Genomic DNA, 19226 nt, shown 5'->3' with positions numbered 1-19226 from the left:
CGCTAGCAATTTTACATGCCTTCATCTTGTCGCCTTTTCTGTCTTGCAAACCTTGCCATAGTTGGCGGGGTTCTGTGTGGCTAGCCTGGGATTCTAGCTAGGTTGATACTGTCTTTTGGCATCTTTAATAGATTTCTTTCAATCGTACATGACCAATGTTAACTCCCCAAACAATTCAAATGTTAACTCCCCAAACAATTCAAATTTAAAACCCTCATTCCAATTCTGCCTCCTCCACCATGGCCTCCACCCTCACTATTTCCATCACCTCCTTCAGCCCTTTCCGACAGCTTTGCATTCCTATAAACTGTGGCCTCTTCTGTACCTCACTTTGTTTTTTTAAAGAATGTACTACAATTCGAAGATTTATAAAAATATATTATGACTTTTTTTTGGAAAAACATACTTCATTCATAAAATACCCGAAAGAACGTGACAAAACATTTCAAAGTGCAATAATATTCAGGTTTTCTAAATAGACTGTGTTGCTCACTGAGGTGCTTCACCTTGGGAATATCTGAATGTGGAAGAAGTGCCTTGTAGATTTAGCTGGACACCAAGGGTTACATCATGAGAAATTACACAATCTTGATGGGCCAAATGCCCTCTTTCTGCACTGTAGAGATTCTATGGTTCTAAATGGGTCAATTCATCTTTTTCTAGATATTAGTTGGAACAGATAGAATAAACAGATGGAATGAAGGGAGCGATACAAAAGTGTCCAGAGGGACAGTTTTTTCACACAGAGAATGGTGAGTGTTTGGAACAAGCTGCCAGAGGTAGTAGTAGAGGCGGTACAATTTTATCTTTTGAAAAGCATTTAAATAGTTACTTGGGCATGATGGGTATAGAGGGATATGGGCCAACGCATGCAATTGGGATTCGCTTCCAGGGTTTTAAAAAAAAGGGCAGTATGGACAATGTGGGCCAAAGGGTCTGTTTCCATGCTGGAAACCTCTATGACTATATGAACACTACAAACATCTCAAATACCCATCACAGTGCCATGAAATTCAAGTTTTGATATTGTTAAAATGTAATTCCTTTCTCAGCGTTACAAAGCCCACGCACGAAACCAGCAGGACAAGCCTTCATCACAACTCCTCACACGCTCCAAAATCCAATGTGTCCTACTGCGCGTGCGTGCGGGCGGGGGGGGGTGTGTAGCCCCTTTGACGTATACCATGACGTACATGCATATATTTACATACTTTATTACCAAAGTTAGTTTCGGGATAAAGTTTGGAATAAAATGGCCCTGAACAAAATAAATACTGCCGATGAGACAAGGAACTGCGTCCCTATCATAGGACGCCAAGGGAAATTGGAACTGTTTTGGGTTCACCCTCACCTAAAAGATATTTGTTGTGAGCCATGTTCCAGGTAGGGCTAACGTTTTGTTAGGTTCAAAAAAGTATGATGAATGGGTTGTTCATGCTAGTGCATGATATGTGCCGTCCTTTATTGTTACGACGGGGCACAGTACCTTTCTGATCATGAACCGGAAGGAATATTTAAGGAAGTGTGTTTATTAGTTGGTAGTTTTTGTTGTGATCCGTGTTTTTCTTGTTTAATAATCGCATGTTTACGTAGGGGTTTTTTAACCTTTGATCAGTTGTGATGAACATGAGCTCTTGTTTTTAATTTTCCAGTCCCAGTCTGTTTTTGTGGCTATTTAGATAAATCTGAAATGATCTCCGTGTGCCTGCCTCAACCACCTTGCTTGGTAGTCTATTCTCCAGGCCCCCACCACCCTCTGTGTAAAATACGTCAGTAAAAAGTCTGACAACACCTGGTTTTAGTCCAACCGACTTATTTGATAGTAAAGCACATTTGATAGCACTATTTGATAGTAAAGATATAAGGTGCTTTATATGTTTTGTCTGAGGCCAGAACTCTCCATTCACCTGACGAAGGGACTAACCCGAAAGCTTGTGCGTTTACTATCAAATAAATCGGTTGGACTAGAACCAGGTGTTCTCAGACTTTTTACTGTGTTTACCCCAGTCCAACGCTAGCACAGCCACATCATAAAATATGTCACCCACATGTCTGTAATAAACCTTGCCATTCCCCCCTTACCTTGAACTTGTGACCCTTGTATTTGTCAATCTGACCTGGGGAAAAAGCTTCCAACTATTCACCCTATTTATGCCCTTCATAAATTTATAAACTTCTATTAGGTCGCCCCTCAACTTTCACCTTTCCAGGGAGAACAACTTTAGTTTGCTCAATCTCACCTCATAGCTAATACCAGGCATCATCCTGGTAAACCTTTTCTGCACTCTCTCCAAAGCCTCCACATCCTTCCAGTAGCATGGCGACCAGAAATGGATGAAGTATTTCAGATGAGCCGAACCAACGTTCTATATAACTGCAACATCACATGCCAACTTTTTACTCTATGTCCCGAACAATAAAGGCAGTATGCCATATGCCTAAAGGTGGGGGTGCAGAATGTTGTGTTACATTCAGAGCTTAGGGTGCAGATTCATATATGGTAGGTCCATTGAAAAGTCTGATGGCAGTAGGGGAGAAGCTGCTCTTGAGTCAGTTGCTATGTGATCTCAGTCTTTTGTGTTCTTTTCCAGACAGAAGAAGATGGAAGAGAGTATGTCCAGAGTGTGTGAGGTCCTCGATTATGTTGGCTGCTTTTCCGAGGCAGCAGAGGAGAGGGTGCAAGATGTAATGTTGCAGTCATAGCTAGGGTGTAGAGAAAGATCAACTTAATATTTGGTAGGTCCCTAATAGGTTCCCTGATGGCAGCAGTAAAGAAGCTATTTCAATTCAATCTCTTACAGATATGGCATATTAAACTGCTTTCTCTATACCTTAGCTATGACTGTAACACTACATTCTGCACTCTCTCCTTTCCTTACCTATGTACTGTCAGAAGTCTCACAACACCAGGTTAAAATCTAACAGGTTTATTTAGTAGCATGAGCTTTCAGAGTTCTGCTCCTTTACCTTCCCTATGTATGGTATGTTTTGGTCTGTTTAGTGCACAAGAAATAATATTTTTCATTGGAAATTATTAGATGTGACAATAATAAATCAAATCAAAATACAGTGGACAAATTGGCTGAATGAACAGACAGGTAAGTGGCAGACAAAATCTGTTTTGGTGTAGACAAAATCTACTGGGAGTGTAAGGTGATTAAATTCTCTAAGAAAAATGTGGAAGAGGCAATATGAAATAAAAGGCACAATTCTAAAAGGGGAGAATGAGATACTTGGCTGCCTCGCAACTCATCAGGGGACTGGTGGATGGTTCAGTCTTCAATCGTGCGCCATCCGGTGGCTGCAGGGCGGAATTGCAGCACTGAGGGCGGCACCGAGCGGCCGGGAGGAGGAATTGCAGCAGCCTGCCCAGCCACTCCCCCCGCCCCTCCCCCCCGCGCACGGCGGTTGCCATGAGGAGGGAAGATGGCGGCGGTTGTGTGAGAGCGGCGTGTGTGTGAGAGAGAGAGAGAGAGAGCGGCCAGAGAACAGCGGGCAACGGAAGGCCGTAGGCCAGCCAGCACCGAGAAGTAGCCATGCAGCACGACGATGTGAGTGCGGGGAAGGAGTGGGGGAGCCTTCCCCAGTCTGGGTGCTGAGGGGAGAGGAAAGGACACAAGGTAGAGCCCAGGCCTGTGGACAGACAGAGAGGACCACTGGACACCATCCCCTCCCCATCACCACTCACTGTAACTCCTTCCTAAAACATCTGTCATTCAATCACTTTAGAGTTGAGGTAAATTGGAAATGCGTTTTGGTTTTAGTTATGCCCAGTCAAAGTGCCCACCAGAGAGACATTATAGACCCAGGCTGACAAGGTTCACTGATGTCCTTTAAGGAAGGAAATCAGCTGTCCTTACCCGGTCTGTGACTCCAGAGCCACAGCAATGTGGTTGACTCTCAACTGTCCCCCTGCCCCCAGGGGCAACGAGGGGTGGGCAGCAAATGCTGGCCCAGCCAGCGACTTGCGAAATCTCACTAACTTTCCTGTCTGGAGACAATACACATGTTTTTAACCTGTGCTTAATGCTCTCTCCACTCACGTTGTCTGTACCTTTAAGACTTGATCAGCTGTGAAGATTCACATCCCAATCATTATTCATGTAAATTGAGTTTGTGTCTTTATATGCCCTGTTTGTGATAGGAACTCCCACCCACCTGCCGAAGGAACAGCCAGTTCCAAAAGCTGGTGGCGTTTGCTACCAAATAAATCTGTTGGACTTTAACGTGGTGTTGTGAGACTCTTAACTATGTTTACCCCAGTACAGTGCTGGCATTTCCACATCATGACAGCCATAAATCAATAAAAAAGAGACAGGGCTGCCCACTTCCTGTCTTGGGCTCCATCACGTGATCCAAGTTGATCGGAACAGGCATTGCACCCCCTCCAGTGCTGGATCTTATTTGCACCTGAGCCAAAAGACTGAGATGCTGTTTTTAAAAAAATTGCTTCAGTTGAAGCCTCGGTGTCACCTCATTGACTTTTATCAAGTGCGGGATCAAAAACTTGAACTTCTCCAAGAGGCAGAGAAGCGAGATGGGTTTCATTCAGGAGAGAGTGTGGCACCCTGAGGTGGCTAACTCCTTTCTTCATGCAGACTGATGATGCTATCCTGCCACCTTCTCTTTCCCTCTCTCTTTTTCTCTCCCCCCCCGCAACCCCCTCCGAAGGTGAGCCTGTTCCAAAACCCACATGTTTGATTCGATTTACCATTGTCATATGTACTGAGATACAGTGAAAAGTATTGCTTTTTTGTGTGCTACGCAGACAAAAGCACACCGTTCATAGATACATAGGTGAGAAGCAGAGGAGAGGACGCAGAATGTACCGTCAGCAGATGCTGCCACACATTGGTTGAAGGGTGATAGCACGGAGGTGTGAGTCGGGCGGGGGAGGTGGCAGGTGGTGTTTAAAGGGTTGAGTGAGGCAGGTTGTTTGGAAGAGTGTGTGCTCCCTCCAGTATCACAACGTAGCAGCCAACACATTGCCTGTGAAGCCTCTTGATGTGCTTGGTACCCTCCTGATTGAGCCTCCTTCTTAAGTTTATTTATTCACGTCGCAAGTGGACTTACGTTAACACTGCAATGAAGTTACTGTGAAAATCCCCGAGTCACCACACTCTGGCACTTGTTCGGGTACACTGAGGAAGAATTTACCTGGCCAATGCAGCTAACCAGCGCATCTTTCAGACTGTGGGGGAAACTGGAGCAACCAGAGGAAACCCACACAGACATGAGGAGAACATGCAAACTCCAGAAGCCGGGAATCCTGGAGCTGTGAGGCAACAGTGCTCACCATTGTGCCACCATGCCGCCTGGTGGGGAACGGCAATGCACCGATAGAATATGTTCAAAATGAAGTCTATATCAAATCCACAGACAGGTGGAATTTCAGGCTGAGTCAAAAAGTAAAGGGAACCTGGAACTCTCCGCAATCCTGTAGAAAAGAGAACACGGTTCCTCAGGGCCCAGTGTGCAATAGCATTACAATTCCAATCCAACAGTAAGCAGTTTCACCACACACACTGACTGAAATAATTTTATCCGTCAAGTTTTCCTGTTTGCAGTGATGGTTTGCCTCCCATTTCTCCTTAATGTGTTTGCTTTTCCATTTCTAATCATCTTGTTCATCAGGGAATTGTGACGAGAATGGAATTTAATTGGATTTTATCTTTTCTAGGTACTTTGGGATGTCATCGGCAACAGACAGTTTTGTTCCTACAAAGTGACGTAAGTAGAAAACCCCAGAAAAATAGAATCATAGAATAGAATATTCAAATCTCTACAGTGCAGAAGTAGGCCATTCAGCCCTCCACAGACAACAATCTCACCCAAGTCCTCTCTCCATAACCTCATGGATTTACTCTGCTAATTCCCGTTACACTGATGGGCAATTGATCATGGCCAATCAACCTAAGTGCACAATTTTAGACGTGGGAGGAAACCAGAGCGCCTGAGGAAACCCACGCAGACGCTGGCAGAATGTGCAAACTCTACACAGACAGTGACCGAGGCTGGAAAAAAAGCAGCTAACTGCTGAATATTTCTGATGATCGTACAGTAAATGGCAGAACCTTTTGGAGTATTGATAGGCAAAGGGATCTGTGTGTACAGGTGCACAGGTCACTGAAGTGGCAACACAGGTAGAGAAGGTAGTCAAGAAGGCATATGGCATGCTTGCCTTCATTAGCCAGGGCATTGAGTTTAAAAATTGGCAAGTCATGTTGCAGCTTTATAGAACCTTAGTTAGGCCGCACCTGGAATACAGTGTTCAATTCTGGTCGCCACGCTACCAGAAGGATATGGAGGCTTTGGAGGGGGTACAGAAAAGACTTAGCAGGATGTTGCCTGATTTGGAGGGCATTAGCTATGAGGAGAGGTTGGAGAAACTTGGTTTGTTCTCACTGGAACGATGGAGGTTGAAGCGGCGACCTGATAAAAGTCTACAAGATTATGAGAGGCGTGAACAGAGTGGATAGTCAGAAGCTTTTTCCCAGAGTGGAAGAGTCAATTTCTAGGGGGCACAGGTTTAAGGTGCGAGGGGCAAGGGGCAAGGTTTAAAGGAGATTTTTTTCACAGAGGGCGGTGGGTGCCTGGAATTTGTTGCCAGCAGAGGTAGTGGAAGCAAATACAGTCGTGACTTGTAAGGTGCTTCTTGACAAATGCATGAATAAGATGGCAAGAGAGGATATGGTCCCTGGAAGAGTAGAGGGTTTCAGTTCAGTCGGGGGCAGCATGGTCGGTGCAGGTTTGGAGAGCCAAAGGACCTGTTCCTGTATTGTAATTTTCTTTGTTCTTTGTACTGAGCAGGCTTCACACACCTCACTTGCTTCCTCTGTTGGAGATATGTTAACCAGGGTGGGAGGGAAAGATTCGGGACAGTTCATTGTCTGCAAAACAAAGCAGATTTGGTTGGCTCGTGGAAACCTACAGTGCAGAAAGCCATTCAGCCCATTATACCCATGCTGGCTGTTTGAACGAGCAGCTGTGCTCTGTCTCACACCTCTTTACGTCCCTCACCATCGAGCACCCATCCCAACTCCCTTTTAAAATTATTTATGGAAGCACCTTAGAAAGTAAAGCATTCTAACTCTCAACAACTCAGTGAGTGAAAATAATTCTTGTCTCCCCTCCAGGTCCTTTGCCACTGATTTTAAATTTACAATCTCTTGTTTATTGTCCTGCTCTCCAGAAGGAACAGGTTTTATCTGCACCCTGATCTGTTAGGTTCAACACTTAACCTTTATTTCAAAAAGTAGTTGCAGCTTTTTTTAAACCCTTCTCCCAATGAAGACCCTCTTGTCTGATAACATAACCGTCGTCCTGAGGCCTTTGCTGATGTGTGATGTTTAGATTTCTCTGTTGATCACCACTTGAGGCCCACCCAGTGATTTATGAAGTTCTAAAGCATAGTCAGCTGCTCAATTTTGCAGTGCAGCCTTTCAGGCACTGTGTGTAACTGAGCACCCGAGGTCTCTCCTCATGTACACTTTTCAAAATGGTAACTTTATAGGGATAAGATTGTCAAGGTTATGAGTGGCATACAGGACAGTGAAGTTGAGCCCACAACTAGCCCAATTGACAAGGTTCCTCATGGCAGGCTGGTGCAAAAGGTTAAATCTCAAGGGATAAAAGGGGAGCTGGCTAGATGGGTGGAGAACTGGCTTGGCCACAGAAGACAGAGGGTAGCAGTGAAGGGGTCGCTTTCTGGTTGGTGGTCTGTGACTCGTGATGTTCCGTAGGGCTCTGTACTGGGACCTCTGCTGTTCGTGATATATATATAAATGATTTGGAAGAAGATTTAGCTGGTGTGATCAGTAAGTTTGCAGACAACACAAGGATGGCTGGAGTTGCGGATCGTGATGCACATTGTCAGAGAATACAGCAGGATATAGATAGGCTGGAAAATTAGGCGGAGAAATGGCAGATGGAATTTAATCCAGATAAAGTGATGCATTTTGGTAGATCTAATCCATACATTCTATAAAAAGAAAATGAAAAGAGTATTGAGCCTGAAATGTGTCACATTACAAACTGTCTCACAGTCTGCAAAATATCCATGCACACGATACCCCAGGTATCTATAAACGGTAAATCCTTGCTTTACACAGTTGGATATTATTTCTGGTTTTCACAGTGATTTGATTTGATTTCTTTATTGTCGCATGTATTGGGATACAGTGAAAAATGTTGTTTCTTGTGCACTGCACAGACAAAGCATAGCATTTACAGAGTACATAGGGAAGAAGGAAAGGATTACAATCATAGCTAGGGTGTAGAGAAAGATCAACTTAAGGTAACACAGTGGGATTCTGCTGTCACGTTGGACTGAGGTTATCTGTCTTCTTGCCAATATCAGCCAATTCTTCGGGATATTTGACAGCTGTTTGTAAAAAAAAAGTCAGATGTTTTGTGAATCTTTTAATGTTGGTCCTTTTTTTGACCTTTCTAGCACTAAAACACAGAACTTCTGTCGCAATGAATACAATATTACAGGCCTATGTAACCGGTCCTCCTGTCCTCTAGCCAACAGTCAATATGCAACCATCAAGGAGGAGAAAGGTAAGCAGTCCTTCCATTCTCAAACTTCTGCAGAATCACAGGTCAAATTTGTGTGTTTCTGTGCGTGATTGAAGTAGAGACTTTGGAGAACACTTCATTGATCATGAAACATGAGGGACAGGGGACCATGGAGAAGCTAGGGGTCAGAATTACTGCAATGTGGGAAATGAGCAATGTGGACTGGTTGGTCAGAATGGCTGGTCTACCTTGCTTAATAACTGTGTAATTATGTTGAATGGTTCTCAAACCTGTTGAGCTCTTTCTAACTAACACTTCTACTTGACGCATATGATTGTTTGGTTGTGAGTTTTGCTGGAAGATGCTCGGCTTGGATTCACCTGCTTCCTCTTACTGTGGGTCTGCCTGCCACAGACTAACCTTGCTGTTTTGCATTGTGCAGGTCAGTGTTTCCTGTACATGAAGACCATTGAACGAGCTGCATTTCCATCACGAATGTGGGAGAGGGTAAGCATGGACTGAATGACTGTGAGTGAATGGTCTTCCTACTTTGGATACAGTTAGTTCCTGAAAACAACGTTGTAAGTTGAAACTGATTTTCCCATAGGAACGATGGTATAAATGGGGGATTGGTTCCTGAACCAAGGCCAGAAAACTGCTTCTCGGCCTTTTGGCTAAGATCAAGTGTGGTATCAAAATGCTGTGCTTGGTTGAAGTCATTCGGTTATATTTCAGCTTCATTTGAAGCAATTTTTAAAGGCGGCATCTTGGCCTTTTGGCTAAGATGCAAATGAGGTCAAGCCTTGGAGGAGGTGCTATGCCCACTCCAATCAGCTACGATCATGTAGATCAAGCCCAAGACAGCAGGTGAGAGCCCTGTCTTGTCAGCTTGGATCGGGAATGTCTCAACTTGTTGAGACTCTGAATTGGACTTGATTTGATTGAATTGGATTAAAAAAAGAGAAATCACCCATGAGGTGGTCAGCGGTATAAGATGCTATCAACTCTCACCTTGTCAAGTCGCTGTGGCAACTGTTGATGTCTGCACACCTGAGCATCAGCTTCTTGGTTGGCCTTGCTGGGGGGAGGTTATCATGATCGTTGTCAGTTACCTGTGTAACCTTGAACTTCTGCAAGTCTGACTGCACATTGATACCCTTGTGTTGGACTTAATGTATTGAAGTGGAAATTTTCCTGCTTCTTGACTCTGGTAGAAAGATTCAACAAAGTTCGTGCCGACAAAATAATTAGTCTTTATTTATGAAAGACTGCATACAGTATTGGCAAAAACTTGAGTTTGGAGAGCAGTCATTACAACTTGCTATTTCCTTCTCAAGTCCGCGCTGACATAAAGGATCAGTTTGGTATTTATACGTAATCATTATCAGTTTGCATGACCAGAACTTATTCAGGAATTTGATCAGTAGAGGCATCATAAGTGATGTCATAAATAATGATACAACTGACTGACCTCTGAAAACTCTTTGTCTCATCATTCATACCTTTATCCGATCCTTTTGATAGAAAAGAAGAAGGCCGATGACTTTGTCATCTCTGACCTTAACTTGTCTCGCTCATACAGTCCTAGGTCATGTGGGGTCAGCCTTATCAGGTCTTATAGAGATTAGGCACAGCTTGACCTTCTCTGATCTTATTCGTGTCTTCAGTTATGTGGAGTCAGTATTATTCAGTCTTACAGGGGTCTGGCATGTTGGAATAGCTTGATCAGCTTTTCTTATTTTGTATCAAATACTTGACTAATTTTCCCATCATGCCACTATTTCATTCGTACAACTTCACAAATGCATAAAAATCGCGATGATTGTGCCAAAAAAATTTAATAAAATGCACATTTCCAACCTATTAAATATAGTTTTACCTGTCCAATCATACAGATGGGCGGCACGGAAAGTTAGTGAACTAGTGTGGCATTGTAAAGTGAAACTGAAGTTGGAAAAATGCTGTGTCAAAATATAAAGGTTGCAATTTCCATTTGTTGTAACTCGAACTTCGTAAAGTCAAGGACTACCTGTAACTGCAGTGATATTGCTGCTCTTTTATGAGAATAAAATGCTGGTTGCGAATAACCCACCCGGATACCTGTTAGGGACATATCTCTTGGTGAGATATGTTCCTTGCTGATGATATCTGATCCTGGTGGGATTTAATCACTTCTTGTGGCTCATTATCATGACTACATTCAGAGATTACTTAAGACCCTGTGTCTTGTGCAGCAGGAGTGAAATAGAAAATAATGCACATGTGAGGAGCTAAAGGAGTAAAGCAGATAAGGAGTAACATAGGTGAAAGACATGCAGAATAATTCAAATGGGTTAATGCATGCATGAGGTACATGAGTAACAGGCAAGGTGCATGAGAAATGACACTTGGGAACAGCAGATGAAATAATAAGAAATGACATACATGGTGTGAAAAGAACAGTGTGAGAGGCTCATGAGGCATTGTTTTTGTTGGATTCATGAGGTACACCTGGATACAGTTACTGCTGCAGACGTGTAAAATAAGCCCTGAGGTGGTCCCTGGTAGCAGCTGTTCCAGCATCTTCCACTTGTGCCTCATGCATTGGTTGGGGTTTTGCTGATAGTATTTTTATTGATTTATCTGTTTCAATGGTATCCTTCATTCAGCTCTCGCACTGAACCCCAAGATTGTCCAGTTCAATGTCTTCCTACTCTATTATTTTGCAGGTCAAGCTCAGTAAGAATTATGAGAAAGCTCTGGAGCAGATTGATGAGCATCTCATCTACTGGCCCCGGTTCATCAGACACAAGTGCAAGCAGCGCTTCACAAAGATCACCCAGTACCTGATTCGCATCCGCAAACTCACACTCAAGAGACAGTAAGTTCATTCGGGAGTGTGATATAAGCTTTGGTCTTTGTTTAATCAGAGTTCATGACAAGTCATTCATCAGGACTTGGGCTCTGATTCTGGAGGCGAGAGGTAGCTTGGGAGGTAACAGTCGTCCAAGGTTGAGAATCCAGGACTGATGATCGGAGTTGAACAGAGAGCTGTGGGAGTCCAGATCTACTGACATTAGCTCTGCCTCACAGCCATCCGGTATTATCCAGTAAACCTGTATATTTTCCAGTGCTTTTGGCTCTAAAACCTTAAAAAGAATTCTTCAGGTCAGTGATGGGAGGATGGGATGACATTTAATTTCTGAAAGATGTTGGATGCCTCCCACAGAGGCAATAGCTGCCTTTAACTGAGTACGACGGTGCAGAGGGACCTCGGGGTCCTTGTGCAAGAGTCGCAAAAACCCAGCTTGCAGGTGCAGCAGGTGGTCAGGAAGGCGAATGGGATGCTGGCCTTCATAGCGAGGGGGATTGAATATAAAAGTAGGGAGGTCTTGCTGCAGCTGTATAGGGCATTGGTGAGGCCGCAGCTGGAGTACTGTGTGCAGTTTTGGGCGCCGCACCTGCGCAAAGATATTTTGGCCTTGGAGGGAGTGCAGAGGAGGTTTACTAGGCTGATGCCGGAGTTGAGGGGGTTGAGCTATGAGGAGAGGTTGAATAAACTAGGCTTGTACTCGTTAGAGTTTAGAAGAATGAGGGGAGATCTCATTGAGACGTATAAGATGATGAATGGGATGGATAGGGTAGAGGTGGAGAGACTCTTCCCGCTCAAAAACGACAGTAGGACTAGGGGGCACAGCCTCAAGATAAAGGGGGGCGCGGTTTAGAACGGAGCTGAGGAGGAACTTCTTCACTCAAAGGGTGGTGAATCTCTGGAATTCTCTGCCCGTTGAAGTGGTGGAGGCTGCCTCGCTAAATATTTTTAAGACGCGGGTTGATGGGTTTTTGATAAGAGAGGGGATTAAGGGTTACGGGGAGAGGGCGGGAAAGTGGAACTGAGCCACGACAGATCAGCCATGATCTTATTGAATGGCGGGGCAGGCTCGAAGGGCAAGATGGCCTACTCCTGCTCCTATTTCTTATGTTCTTATTATGTTCTTATGTTCAACCACATTGCTTATGTAGCACTGTCACCTGGGCATGTTAAAGGAGATGACCCGACAGTGGTCTGAACCTGGACCAAAGTACTCCTGTCGAGTGAAAGCCAAGGCACAGCTTCCTCATGATGTCTCAGTCACTGACGTTAACAGTGTTGGGTGGTTGATACTCTGCTGTGCTGTGTAGCACGTGGGATTGAGTATTAGTGAGAATCCATAGAATTCCTACAGTGCAGAAGGCCATTTGGCCCATCGAGTCTGCACTGACAACGATCCTACCCAGGCCCGATCCCTGCAACCCCATATATTTACCCTGCTAATCCCCCTCCACCAATTTTTGTGGCCAATTCACTGAACCCGCATATCTTTGGATTGTGGGAGGAAACCAGAGCACCTGGAGGAAACCCACACAGAACATAAGAACATAAGAAATAGGAGCAGGAGTAGGCCATCTAGCCCTTCGAGCCTGCCCCGCCATTCAATAAGATCATGGCTGATCTGTTGTGGCTCAGTTCCACTTTCCCGCCCTCTCCCCATAACCCTTAATCCCCTCTCTTATCAAGAACCCATCAACCCGCTTCTTAAAAATATTTAGCGAGGCAGCCTCCACCACTTCAACGGGCAGAGAATTCCAGAGATTCACCACCCTTTGAGTGAAGAAGTTCCTCCTCAACTCCGTTCTAAACCGCCCCCCCCTTTATCTTGAGGCTGTGCCCCCTAGTCCTACTGTCTTTTTTGAGCGGGAAGAGTCTCTCCACCTCTATCCTATCCATCCCATTCATCATCTTATACGTCTCAATGAGATCTCCCCTCATTCTTCTAAACTCTAACGAGTACAAGCCTAGTTTATTCAGCCTCTCCTCATAGCTCAATCCCCTCAACTCCGGTATCAGCCTAGTAAACCTCCTCTGCACTCCCTCCAGGGCCAAAATATGTGCAAACTCCACACAGACAGTGACCCAAGCCGTGAATCGAACCTGGGACTTGGCGCTGTGAGGTAGAAGTGTTAGCCACTGTGCCGTCCATTTCTCCAAGCCTAACTTTGAGTTTCTCTTTAGGAGGAAGCTGGTACCTTTAAGCAAGAAGGTTGAACGGAGAGAGAGCCGGAGAGAGGTAAACATGGTCTTGCGCTTCTGTGAGATTTGACTGATGGACCTGACTCTGAATTGGCATGTCCCCTTTTGTGACATTGATTGTTGCTGAGAGTAAGATCGATGCCTTGTTAGGGAGTGTTTGACACCTTCAGAGTTTTCGTGGTCCTTCTCAAGATAATGCTAAGAGGGTGCTGCTGGCTGACCCAATCACTGGAAACCATTACTGTCCTGTGAATTACATTGGATACCATCTTATTTTGATGGACGCGCTGTTGGATGGAATCTTAGACCACTGTAGGAGGCTGTTCATCCCAACCTGTCTATGCCAGCTCTTTGAGAGAGCAATCCAATTGCCCCCACTGACTTGCTTATTCCCAGTAGCTCTCTGGTTTTCTCCCCTTCAAGTGTTTATTCAGTTTATGTTTGGAAGTTACTGTTGAGTGTGTTTTTGCCACTCTTTCAGGCCATGTGTTCTCAATCATTACAACTTGCTGCTAAATAAGATTCTTCTCACCTCCCTCTGGCACGTTGCGTGAACACCATAAATCGATGCAGCCAGGTTCCTGATCTTTCTTAGAATTACAGAATCCTTACAGTATAGGAGGTCATTCAGCCCATCGAGTACAGAAGGAAGCCATTTGGCCCACCAACCACAATCCCACGCAGGCCCTATTCCTGTAACCCCACATATTTAGCTTGCTAATCCCCTCATACTAGGGTCAATTTAGCATGACCAATCAACCTAACCTGCACATCTTTGGAGTGTGGGAGGAAAGCCGTGCAGACACGGGGAGAAAGTGCAAACAGACAGTGACCCAAGGCTAGAATTGTACCTGGGTCCCTGGCACTGTGAGGTAGCAGTGCCAACCACCATGCCACTGTGCCAGTATATTGCACTGACTGTATCACTATTGAAGCCCATCGTGATTTTGAATACCCTAATTAAATCTCCTTTTAACCTCCTGTAATCCTGAGCAAAGCAATCTCAACTTTTCCAGTCTCTCCATGTAGTGGAAACACTTCATTGATGATACCTTTCTAGGGAAGTCTCCATGCTCTCTCCATGCCTTGGCATCCTTGTGAGGTTGGAATTGAGTGAAAGGAGTCAGCGGCTCCCATTTGTTGGTGCTTGGTGGTGATTCCAGTGATGAATTTTTGCTGGGAAGGTCATTTCTGTGCTGGGGGGCGGGGAGGCTGTAATGTAGCAGAGTCTGACTGTTGCCTTTTTACAGGAAAAGGCTCTGATTGCGGCTCAGCTGGACAATGCCATTGAGAAGGAACTGCTGGAACGACTCAAGCAGGGGACGGTGAGTGGCCGAGGTTCATGGGCTTGGAGTTGAGCTCACGTTGAGATCGTGTGTAGCTGGTAAGGGCAGCGTACATATCAAGGAGCTTATATTGTGGTGAGGAGCATGAGGGCAGTGGTTTCCAATCTTGTATATGTCATAGCGCACTTCGATACTTGAAAAAAAATTGAGACACACCTCCGATTTTCTTCTTCCCTACTGGGAATTTAGTTTTTAACTTCTCCCTGTCCTCTCATCTTTTTTTTGAGCTTTGGCTTTTGCGCAGGCACAAGGGACCTTTGTCTTGCGCTCCAAGTCCTGTTGGTCATACGCATGGGCCTGACCAACATTAACAATCTCAACTGCGCATTAGGGGCTCTTTCCCGTCCGGTGCACATGTGGGGAGGCTCACGATGTGTTGGGTCTTGGAAATGCCAACCACAGAGCTGACGATGAAGATTAGTTTTAGTTTAATTACGTGAATTTTGAATCTATTTTCACAGCACAGTTGGAGTGTGGGGAGGTGATGCTGTTGTCTTTACAGCACACAGTGTGTAGTAGCACACTGGGAACCACTGTATTCGGGAATGGCGATGATTGATGAATCGGTTCTATGATGGTTGCCTTGTGCTGCATGCACAATGGTCCGCCTCAGCCGGCGCACATTTTAAGGGAAGTTGAAATTGTAACCCCAATCCTGGTTGGATTAATAAATTAACCCTGCATTCGGGCAGAGAGAGTGATGAGCTGAAATGTGGGTTTGGAGGTTGCTGCTGCCAGCAAGGGGATCTCTCTCTCTGACAAATTCATAATGCTTTACTCTCCTCTTCCCTCAGTATGAAGACATTTACAACTTCCCCACTCATGCTTTCGACAAGGCGTTGCAGCAGCAGGATGAAGAGAGTGAAACGGATTCCTCAGAAGAGGAGGATGAAGTAAGTGTGACAGAAGGTGAAAGAAAATAAACCCTCCCCATTTGTGTGCATTCTCAATGATCCCAATGGAATTTGAGTGCAGATTAGGTTGGGATTACTTTAAGACTGGGAATTTAGTTATCTTGGCTCAGCTTCCATGAGCATAACTTGGTTTGGATACTTGTCCAATACACTGGGAATCCAAATGTGTATCAGTAAATCAAAAATCAGAAATAGATATTATTCTTGGACATAGGATCTCTGTACTTGTATTAGCACGATGGTGTTAATTAAGTTTATGATCCTTTCATGCATTTATTGGTGGGCAGGGTACGGGGATTTTTTGATTGCTGTGTTGTGTAACATGGGTGAAATTCCAAACTTGATACAATGGAAACACCAGCAATGTTTATAAAGGTAGAGAAGCTGACTTCATTGTCAATTTGACTAATCTAGACCAGCCGCACAAACTCCAGTCAATGACCAGTAGTTCCAAAAGGGCACAGTATGGCAAGGGGCAGGCCCCATCCTTGTTCCATTCACCGAAGGTGTGTGTCGGGAGGAAGGTTCTGGGTGGAGAGAGGGGGGAGGTAGTGTCTGGAGGTCCAGCTGGAGCTAAAGGGAGGGCGTGGGGAGGAGTCTGCCATATTTCATTGTGTGAGTCAACATGTGCAGCGGTTGCTCTGGCAAAGTGACAGCTGTCGGACAGAAAGTTAGAAGCTGCATGAATTTGATGAAACTTAGCCAAATTTCCAGATTTTGGTGAAAGAATCATAACAAATCATAGAATCCCTGCAGAACAGAAGGAGGCCATTGGCCTATCGAGTCTACACGAACAACAATCCCTCCCAGACCCAATTCTCATAATTTCATATTTACTATGCCAATTCCCTGGGTCAATTTAGCATGGCCAATCAACCTAAACTGCACATCTTTGGACTGTGGGCAGAATCCCTGCAGAGTGAAGCTATTTGGTCCATCAAGTCTGCATCGACTCAGGAACACAACACCATCCCCCCCACTGCCAGTAACCCCATGTGTTTTACCTTTCTGATCCCCCTAATCTACACATCTTTGAACACTACAGGCCAATCCATCTAAACTGCACATCTTTGGACTGTGGGAGGAAACTGGAGCACCTGGAAGAAACCCATGCAGACAGTCACCCAAGGCTGGAATTCATCCCTGGCACTGTGAGGCAGCAGTGATAAGCACTGTGCCACGTGCTGCCCATGTTGCGTTTCAGATTGAACGATGCTGTTCAGTACATGTGAACTGCGTTCACCTCTTTTGTCCACGGGGCATTTTATACTCAAGTTAATGCTCGCAGCAAAATAGAGCATAGCTACCAGTGCACCAGGAGCAGTCAGTGATTCCTGTTGGATGCTGCTGCAGTGCAGGAAGTTGCCCTGAGCTTTCAAATTAACAATGTAGGGAATTAGTTGATGTTACTGACAGTCTCAAAAGCAACTGGACATTGCCTTTCTTTCCTTTTGTGATGTGTTTTTCTTTCTGTGCAGGACGTTGGCCAGGTGGAATTTGTGGAGGATGATGAAATAGATGACAGTGAGCTGAGTGACTTTGAGGTATTTGTCTCAACTATACTTCATTATTCTCAATGTGGGAGAGGGATGGGAGGGTGGTGGTAAGGATTGAAACGTTAACGCGTTCCCAATTAATCTTTGAGTAATTTGGTGAATGAATGCTGTCGAGTGTTACATATTGTCAGCCGTCCAGGTGTGAGATACCATATTGGGATGTGTCTGATGGATAATCGACTGCACCCATTTTTATTATGACTATGTTAGAATTGGCTCCAGATACCAACCTGAAGGGTCATTATCTAATGAAGCAAATCCACATTCTCTGAAAGTTTTATTCTGCCACAAAAATGTCTTCAGAGAGAAATGGTTCCATTAGTAACATGTGGTCATACGCTGCCTAGGGCTGTGAGTGGGTTCCTGTATGAAATTGGCCAAGGCATTGATGACTGCACTTCAGTTGTCAATATCAATCACATTCAAATCTGCTTGAGTTCCTCCTTCTGATCCCCACCAGCTGGCAAACGTGTGGGGTTTGGCTGAATCTTGGCTGTTGCTGCCTCACTAACTTGCTTGCATTTACAACTTCAGTTGTCCTCGAAGCAGTAACCATATGGACGGGGTGTGGACCTGTTTTTGGAACTGTATCCCAATGATGGTCTTCCAGGGTTTCAAAACTAAAGGGAAAATTATGGGCAGGAGTGCAGTAGTGCATGCACTATTACCACCCCATTGCTTATTGTCAAGTTACTGTTAACAGCTGACTGGAACTGGTTTTTCTCTCTCACACACAGGCCATGGACAAACTGGAGGATAGTGGGGAGGAACAGGAGAAATCCAGTGACGCAGAGGAACTGGAGAAAGAGACCTCCACATCCAAGGGCAAAACACCAGTGAAGGGCCTGGTCAGGAAGAAGCGACCGTTTGTAGAAATCGAATATGAACAAGAGACAGAACCATCAGCCAAAGCGAGCAGCACGTGACAGCTTTGATTGAAGCATTGCTTATACTGTACTGAAGGTGAGGATTGGACACTAAGTCCATGATAAAGACCTTGTAGAGCAAAGCAGATTTCACATTGGGCAGAATGAAGAAAAACATCTTAGCAGCTGCCACATACCAAAGCCTTAACCGAGGAACGTAAGAACCATGTTAAACATTATTACAGTGTAAATTGTGGGATTATGTTTCCTATGAGTCTTAATCAGCCATTTTATAAAACTATGAATAAAAGATGTGACTGAACGTACATACATAGTTTTAGAAAAATCTGCAGTAATGATTTGCTTATGTCAAAATCAAAATTTCTCCATATTGAACTGCTTTGCCACTGACTGTTTAGGCTTATCCCAACAGTTGCCTGAACCCAGACTGCAACTAACTGTGGTGGTCATTATGTATGGCTCTCCTGTGCAGTTAAACGGATGGGCAGAACACAGAATTCCTCCAGTCTTGAATCTGCTTTTCAAATGGTTCTCCAGTAGATCAGTGGATTGGAATGTCCCAGGTTGATGCTGTGCTGCATCTATGGTCAGAGGAGGAACTGGTGCTTGGTGAGAGACTGGGAGGTGAGTTGGGGTTGGTTAAAGACATCTACACACAAGAGCAGTGTTGGGTTCTGACATTTCCTCCCTCTGATGTGACATTCCAATGGGGTGAGATGGTAAAGGATGCCTGTTAGGAACAAAGGAATTCGGAGCAAAAGTTGGCCATTCAGCCCTTCAAGCCTGCTCTGCCATTCAGTCAGAACATGGCTGATCTTTCCCTGGTCTCAAATCCACCTTCCACCCTGTTCCTCATATCCCTTCAACCTGTTTTTTATCAGAAGTATATCTATCTTGAAATTATTTCATGATTCAGATACCACTGCACTATGGGACAGATAGTTCCACAAGTT

The 19226-nt window shown here is 44.8% G+C and overlaps 1 protein-coding gene, 1 non-coding gene and 1 pseudogene across 2 annotated transcripts; all 3 read left to right on the top strand.

Moving 5' to 3' along the window:
* Positions 1-1391: 1391 nt before the first annotated feature.
* Positions 1392-1496, top strand: LOC145361474 (small nucleolar RNA U13). Its single transcript, XR_013889840.1, has one exon. It is a non-coding gene; the product is annotated as a small nucleolar RNA U13 (small nucleolar RNA).
* Positions 1497-3465: 1969 nt separating this feature from the next.
* On the top strand, positions 3466-18578 carry mak16 (MAK16 homolog (S. cerevisiae)). The gene is made up of 10 exons (XM_080216948.1): positions 3466-3551; positions 5681-5730; positions 8453-8562; positions 8963-9027; positions 11229-11380; positions 13553-13607; positions 14821-14895; positions 15711-15809; positions 17309-17374; positions 18124-18578. Exons 1-10 carry the CDS (start codon positions 3537-3539, stop codon positions 18310-18312), a joined length of 876 nt encoding a protein of 291 aa, XP_080073074.1. The 5' UTR covers positions 3466-3536; the 3' UTR covers positions 18313-18578.
* LOC145361465 (U2 spliceosomal RNA) lies at positions 9175-9326 on the top strand (annotated as a pseudogene).
* Positions 18579-19226: the final 648 nt, after the last annotated feature.

This window comes from Carcharhinus amblyrhynchos, chromosome 34, assembly GCF_965287045.1.
Source record: "Carcharhinus amblyrhynchos chromosome 34, sCarAmb.v2.hapA, whole genome shotgun sequence".
In the NCBI taxonomy this organism is placed as follows: Eukaryota; Metazoa; Chordata; class Chondrichthyes; order Carcharhiniformes; family Carcharhinidae; genus Carcharhinus; species Carcharhinus amblyrhynchos.
Note: the sequence above shows the minus strand (reverse complement) of the source record. Positions and strands in the feature narration are given on the sequence as shown.